Genomic DNA, 7,603 nt, shown 5'->3' on the forward strand with positions numbered 1-7,603 from the left:
GTGTGTGTGTGTGTGTGTGTGTGTGTGTGTGTGTGTGTGTGTTCTATATGGTATATGTTCTTTAGCTCATGACTCCAGGGGACTTTGACCTTGTTTACATGTGTTTATTTGTAGGAATGTAGATGTGGTATTTGAATACATTAAACAGTCGTGTATATATAGGAACGGGGAAAAAGGCGAGGGGAAATGAGGAGTCTGTCACCTCTATAAGTGAAACATAAGGGGTGAGGAATGATTTCTTCCCTGCCAAAACACTCCTCTGTCACACCCACTCCCAAACTCCCTCCCCTTCAGAGTTCTGACATACCCAAAACAGAAATTCACTGTAAGGCAAAAGCTAGAACAAAAACCACAGTTGTAATAGTTGTAGCTAGTATTGTATCACTTTAATATGTTTAAGTTTTACATGTAAATGTAGAACGTAGCAATTAAGTGTCTTCCGTTTCATTTCACTGCTGTGTGTGTAAGTGTCAGAGTAAACCCAAGCTGAGAATATGCTTGTGTGTGTGTGTGTGTGTGTGTGTGTGTGTGTGTGTGTGTGTGTGTGTGTGTGTGTGTGTGTGTGTGCTTTTCAAGGACGGGGAAGAAAAAAAAAATGTGTTGCTGTGTGAAGGTGAGAACAAAGAAGAAGTGAGAAAGACCTTTGAGCGCACACTCCAAAAGAGATGTGATTCTAGTGATGGCTGATTTTAATTTGCGATGTAGAGGAAAACGCGACTTGTGCATTTCAGAGAGGTGTAAACGTTGAGTTTCAGACATGAGAGGGGGCACACGTCCCTGTGGTAATGCGTGTGTTTTTACACTGCCGTGTCTATGTGTGCAATGTGAATTGTTGTATAAAGAGAAGTTTTACAGTTGGGCTTCATGTGTCATTTTTCATTAAAGTACTTTGTACATGTTAAATTAGGAATTCAAAAAGTATAAATCCTCACCCTCCTGTCAGTGTAAAGTTACATAATGTGAATTCAATTTTCTTGACATGTTCCATAACTGAAGTGGATATCATGGAATATCTCGTTGAAACTGCTCCCTCTGTAACAGAATATAGCTGCTCAATTCTTATTAAAACGCATTTCAAATGATAAAACAAAACATTTCAGTCTCTTGTTTCTATGTAGCACTGTAACTACAATCTCCTTTTTTATGATGATGTGCAGATTTGTGAGAGTCTCACCAGGCCTCAGGCAGCAGGATGGTGTACTCGTGTGGAGAGGTGGTTTCTGGGAAATTGTAAAGGATAGCTAGCCGGTGCTGGAGGAGATCTGCTCCGTGGTACGTGAAGAGAATGTCCAGAGCCTGCACGTTACTCTCCTGTTGACAAACAAATGTGTGATCCAAAGACCAAAAACTTTTACTAAACAGATTTTATATTGTAAAAAAAAATGACATAACTAAAAGAAATAGCAGAAAGTTAATGAGACTAGATGTAATTATTTGACACAAATCAGTAACTTTTAATACAATATACTGGAAAAAAAATAGATTTTGTGGGACATACAGAGAAATACGCTCAGTTATCATTGTCTATTATTTTTTTCCACCACATTTATATGAATGAAGGTAGGCTAAATTACATATATCTCTGTATAACATACTACAGTTCATCAGCACCTGTTGAAGTTGAATCAACACCTATATAAAACATTTTCAATAAAAACTGAACATTGTAACAGTCATGAAGGGAGAATTTAATGCAGGACTGTTGTATTAGGCCAATTAGTTTTACCCAGGTGTCCCTAATAATGTGTACATCACATCAGTGCCACATGGAGTTGCAGTCAGCTAAAACAAACAGATTAAGTGAGATATTAATCGAGAGATTTCGGAGGAAGTGAGAGTCTGATGTTACCCTGGCATAGTTTCTTGCTGACAAAACAATATTTTGACTGCGGAACTTCTTGAAGAACTCGGCATCGTATTTCTGCTCCGCTGCATGAGGCCCGCCAAGTATCTCCTGGAGAGTGTGAGCAACAGAGAGAGAGAGAGAGGAAAGGGAGGGGAGGGGGACGAGAAGGATAGAGAGAGACAGAACACAACTGTGGTTCATAAAAAGAAATTTGTGACGCAGAGGGTTATCTTTCCAGAGAAAAATGGTGATGAGCAGATAGAAGGTCAAACTCAGAGACTGCAAATGAGTGCACTAAGGCAAAATCAACACAGATGCTATTTAACTTTCTAGCATATAACTGCCTTGTCCTTTTAGTTGGAACCATATGAGGAAGGTATTGGAAGTGTGTGTGTGTGTGTGTGTGTGTGTGTGAGAGAGAGAGAGAGAGTGTGCGCACGCATATGTCAAGAGGGATCATTTGTTGTCCTGGCCTTTGGCTTCGAAGGATTTATGTGTGTCTGTGTGTATAAAATCTCTGTAGCATTCTCTATGAGTGTGTGTCTTTGTGTAGAGGTGTGTGTGTGCGTGCGTGTGTGTTGTGTGTGTGTCTGATTGATAGCCTTTGAATGGGCCGTATGCAGACAGAGCAGCCCAAGTCGGGATGATAAAAACCCTAATATCATATTCATAGACAGCCAGGGAAAATGGATTGGGGCAAAAGGAATCTGACAAGTACTGCAGTTACCATGACAATGTCCGAATAAAGAGAGAGACGTCATTTTGTCTGAGTTGGATATCTAGCAGGGTAAAATCTCATCTCTCCTCTCTAGCGTAGGAGGAAGTATGGCCCCATTCATTTATGATTTATTGTGGATGAGAAGGGTGTGCATGTTAACACTATTCATCGTAAATCTAAAATCCGAAGTGTTAAGTAGTTGCCAGTCTCAAAGTTCAAGTTCACTTTAAGCAGGTTTCTGTCTATCCTGCACTGGCGCTCATGTACTGTAGGCCTATTAGTATTATAGTAAAACCATATTTTCTTATGTCAAAATTGGGAATACTTTCAGCAAGCACATTACCAAACCATTCATTCTTTTACAGCATTCACATACTTAAAATGCCTCTCATGTGTGTATCAACTTTTCTACTTTTCTAAAGAGATTAATTAAAGAAAGAATGACTGAAAGACAGATGAGAAAAAGTCTCTGTGCTTTGGTTGACTGGATATGAAAGGAGAAAGAATTAAGTTGTCATCGGGTAAACACTGAGCAATAAAGACTGTTGAAGAAAATTATTACATTAGATCATGTAAACATGTAAATGAACACATAATATGGTCCTTTAGTGAGTATAATTTTGAGCATAAGTATAATTTTAATAGTAGTTGATAGAACTTCAGACACATTCCCCTTCCTATGAGGTTTAAATCTCATTTTCATAATGAGACATTAGTCTGGAAATCATCCAAACACTCCACTGAGCCCGCTGGCTAGACACTGAACCGATCAACACATGTATTTGAACATGAACTGTATTTTGTTTTTCTTTTATGGATGCTTTTTTTTTTCTTTTTACAGATTTTTATCTCAACACAGACAGACGGTAAAGATACAAAGGAATCGCTGTATTATGAATTTGCAATGAGCATCATACTGAGTTCACACCTCTGACAGGTAGGAGGCTGATCCAATCAATTACTTCTGCTCTATACCCACTGAACCCTGTGAAGCCATGATAAGTGAATATAAATTTTGTGAGCTGACTATCCTCTGTGGGATAGATGTATAGATATATCTATCTATGTGTTTCAGCTCGGCTTTTCAGTCGTGCATCTCACGTACCATATGTCTGATGGAATGGATATGACTTTTTTCTTTTTTTAAAATCAGTACAGCTGTATACGAATTCTGCACAACAGCTCATGTTTCAATCATGCGTGCATAACCATGATCCAAAGGGTGTTTATTTTCCTCTGTTTTACACGTGACTACAGTGTAGTTCAGCTTAACAGTTCCAGTGTCATTATATGTCATAATTAATGGAACCGGGACTTGAGTGACTCATGAGTGACTCTAGCAGACTTTTACGCTTGTTGGTCAGATTTGCAAACTGAAACTGAATATACTGGTTTTGGACTGTCGGTCGGACAAAAGAATTTGAAGAAGTCATCTTGGATGGCTTAGCACTTTTACACTATTTGCTTACATTTTATAGACAAAGAACTAATAGATTAATTGAGAAAACAAAGAGCAGACTAATCAAAAAGGAAAATAATCTTTAGGTTTAGTCCTAATAAAATATATTTAACTAGCAAATTTGGTATGTCTTCAGGTTATATAATAATTATTATATGATTTATATGATAATTCTGTGCAGGATTTCCAAGGGTCACTCCAAAGTACCACAATAATGGTGAGAGATTGTTGTTACCTCATATGTGGCCAGTCTGTCCAGGTAGGAGAGTAGTTTCAGTCGACTCCGACACAGCTCCTTCTGCTCCAGAGTCAGTCTAAGCATGCACGTACATGAACAGACACACAGACACACAGACACACACACACACACACACACACACACACACACACACACACACAGATCAACAGCATGCCTGCAAAAGCACTTCAGCACATCATCGCAATTAACATAAACCTCAACTGAAATGATAAGATCTGCTCTTGCTCTTTTTTTCCCCCCATAGTCAAATGAAACTTCAGGCTTTGTCTGTTCACTGCGCTAACACACACTCTAGCTTTAAATTAACTGTAAATTATCCTTATACAGTGCACCTGCAACTACTATACCACATGGTGCCCTCTAGACCTAATCATTTTCAGACTCCTTATGACCAGAAGAACCCTTCAGTTGTTATGAATGGGATGCTAGTTGTCAAAGAGGTGAGTGATTGCTCAGGAATCCATTTTCAATGTCATTTAATCACCACCATAAATAAATTGGATGACCACAAACACCAAGGCACTGAGCTATATGGGATCTACCTACAATTCAGTCACTCAAGGTATGCCCACGGGAAAAGGAACCAGAAGGCTGAAAACTAATGTGAGTGGTCATGTGCCCCCCCACTGGCTCACACATCCTCACAGTAAAATAAAACATTTTTCAACACATACACCGTCCAAGGCAAAAACTTGGCCAGGATCAACCGCAGTGAGACCACAGGGGAGCTGACCCTTCCACTGCCGTCTTAATCCTTAATCCCTCATTACAGAGTGCGCTATCAGGCCTTATCAGAGTTCCTCTACACAGGCTAACAGAGATTAACACTGGCTGAACACACTCTCTGGCACATCAAAGAGTGGCGGCTTAGCACTCACACTGGTGGTAATTATTGCTTTGCTCTGCCTCTTCAGAGCAAAGTAAGAAAAGTGAAGATGGAGGAAGGAGAGGGGATGGCAGGGGAGAGATGGAGCGGAGATGAGACGAGATGTTAGAAAACTATTTTTCCTGTTGTCCTCTAGGGGGTTTGAATGATGGCTCAATCATAACCTTCACCATAAACAAAACGGTCTCAGAGGAAGAAAGCATGGTGACAGGACATCTCCCATTCATGATTTGGTTGACTGAAGTTTTGATAAACCTCTTTATTTACCGTGAGACTGTTTCTTAGATCCGACGTTAGTGTTTGGCTCAGAGTGGCGCTGTGCCTGACAACCGGAGCGGCTAGCATGACTGGTGACTTTTTAATCATCATCTTTAATAAACATGCATACATTTTTACAATATCCTACAGAACCAAACTAGTTCAATATCTAACATCAGCCGCTGATTAAATGTCTGGAACTTTTTCCCTCGGTGGAGTCCGTAGAGAGAACGGCATTGTGGAAATGGCCACAAACAGGTTAGAGGTAGTTCAATGTTCAATTCAGGTCCACGCCTCTTGCTTCTAAATTGCTAATCCTGCAGCTGAATTCCACTGAGGTACAGCATAAACAGCATGGCTAGTACACTCTTACACATACAAATGGGCAACCTGGCTGTACACCAAAAGGGCAGCAGAGCGCCTGCACCTTTGTAAAGGTTTATATTGGTTCCCTGAATTGCCCTTACAATAAACAGTGACTCAAGGGGAAAACGTGGTTAAGAAAGGGCCAGAATGAACAAATACACTGCGACACATCTGAATGGCGATTGAGGGCTTTAAGGTTTAGGATGTAATGTGCACAATTTGAACTCTGCTTTAAACTCTTACACATCATCGCACATGCTGTCTAATGTAAAGAGACTGCAACCTGATTGCTTCAAGGCGTGTGTGTGTGTCTGCATCTTGTATTTGAAAGCTATCAGAACTGCAGGTTATTACAATCAGATGGAATGGCTCCTCCATCTCTGTGCAAACACCCCGAATATGACTGTACCGCACAGAGATTGAAATGCATAAACAGTCCGACACACTCACACACACACACACAAAATGTGGTGCGTGATAAAAGCGATTATCACACAGTATGAGGGACAAAATTGGATAACAGACAAAAACACTTTGGCTCATGCCTTCACATGCAGATGGATGACACAGTAAAAGCATACACAGACATACACAGACATACACAGACATACACAGACACACACACACACACACACACACACACACACACACACACACACACACACACACACACACACACACGACCAGCGCTGGAGCAAATGAGAAAATGAGAATTCTGATTGAGGTCTGAATCTGATCAGATATGAACATAAACACCTTGCAGCACACTGCACAATCATCCTCACACTCCTTTCCCTCCTTTTCCCCCCAATCTCTCTTTCTTTTTCTCTCTCTCACTCACACACATACAAAACCCCTGCAGTATTGTCCAGCTTGTTGTTGTATGCGGAGAGCCAGAGCAGCAGTTATAATGACCCTTGGCGGGTTCTGAATTATACTTTATTACGCACACGCAGACTGAGGAGAAAGAGGCTAAAAGATAAAACTATCTGCATGCAGTCAAAAGGACAGTTTTAAAACATGCAAGACAAATAACACTGATCTGGTGCATGACAGTTAGGAATAAAAAAATTTTTTAAAAAAGCAATAACCAAGTGCTGAGGAAGTCTGTATTTTATGTGGCATTATATTTCAGGATAAGTGAATGCAGTGCAAGTGCAACACATTGCCTATAGGAGTGCAGCTGGTAGTAACTAGAGTGGCTGGAGTATATTAGCATCCGTCATTTTATTGGGTGCTTAAAAGTAAGAGGGAAATGAACATCTTTTAGTATCTTATATAGTGTAGCAAAAGTTGATTGAGTGCGTTTGACTCCAATTATTGGAAATGTGATTCTCTCCTGGACAAGAACTTTCCAAAAGTTACAAAAAAAGTCTTTGATTCCTCTCTTTTTTAACTGATGGGAAAAGAATAATCACACTTTATTTCACCACACTGACTGGGTGATCGAAAAAAGTCCTGGTTGATTTTGTCTTTCAGGCACACATACACAGACAACCTCAGAACATATAGAGAACAAAAGATGCACTCTGTGTGACAGTCGGTGGTTAAATACAGTCCTTATCTACACAAAAGAGAATCTCTCACACACACACACACACACACACACACACACACACGGTTGGAGCAGCTGTGATCGATACCAAGCCATTTCTGTAATGGTGGTGTAGTTAAAAAGAAATTAAGAGAATTATTATCTGTCCCAGGCCTTGGCCGCAGGCCTCAAGGAAACATGGTTATATCCATTAGTGAGGGGCTTCACTGCGCCCAACACACACACACACACACACACACACACACACACACACACA

General features: G+C 40.3%; 1 protein-coding gene across 2 annotated transcripts in view; it reads right to left on the minus strand.

Moving 5' to 3' along the window:
* The window catches only part of nbas (NBAS subunit of NRZ tethering complex), a 143,315-nt gene that overhangs the window by 106,627 nt on the left and 29,085 nt on the right, over positions 1-7,603 (minus strand). For both annotated transcript variants that reach the window (XM_087180396.1, XM_023430124.2), the window contains exons 19-21: positions 4,259-4,337; positions 1,850-1,954; positions 1,175-1,311 (exon numbers count right to left, since the gene is read on the minus strand). In XM_087180396.1, coding sequence (XP_087036522.1) covers positions 1,175-1,311; positions 1,850-1,954; positions 4,259-4,337 — 321 coding nt within the window. The remainder of the gene's footprint in view (positions 1-1,174; positions 1,312-1,849; positions 1,955-4,258; positions 4,338-7,603) is intronic.

The sequence above is a fragment of the Seriola lalandi genome, unplaced genomic scaffold (assembly GCF_002814215.2).
Source record: "Seriola lalandi dorsalis isolate HSWRI2012SDOR001 ecotype SW California unplaced genomic scaffold, Sedor1 jcf7180002054901, whole genome shotgun sequence".
In the NCBI taxonomy this organism is placed as follows: domain Eukaryota; kingdom Metazoa; phylum Chordata; class Actinopteri; order Carangiformes; family Carangidae; genus Seriola; species Seriola lalandi.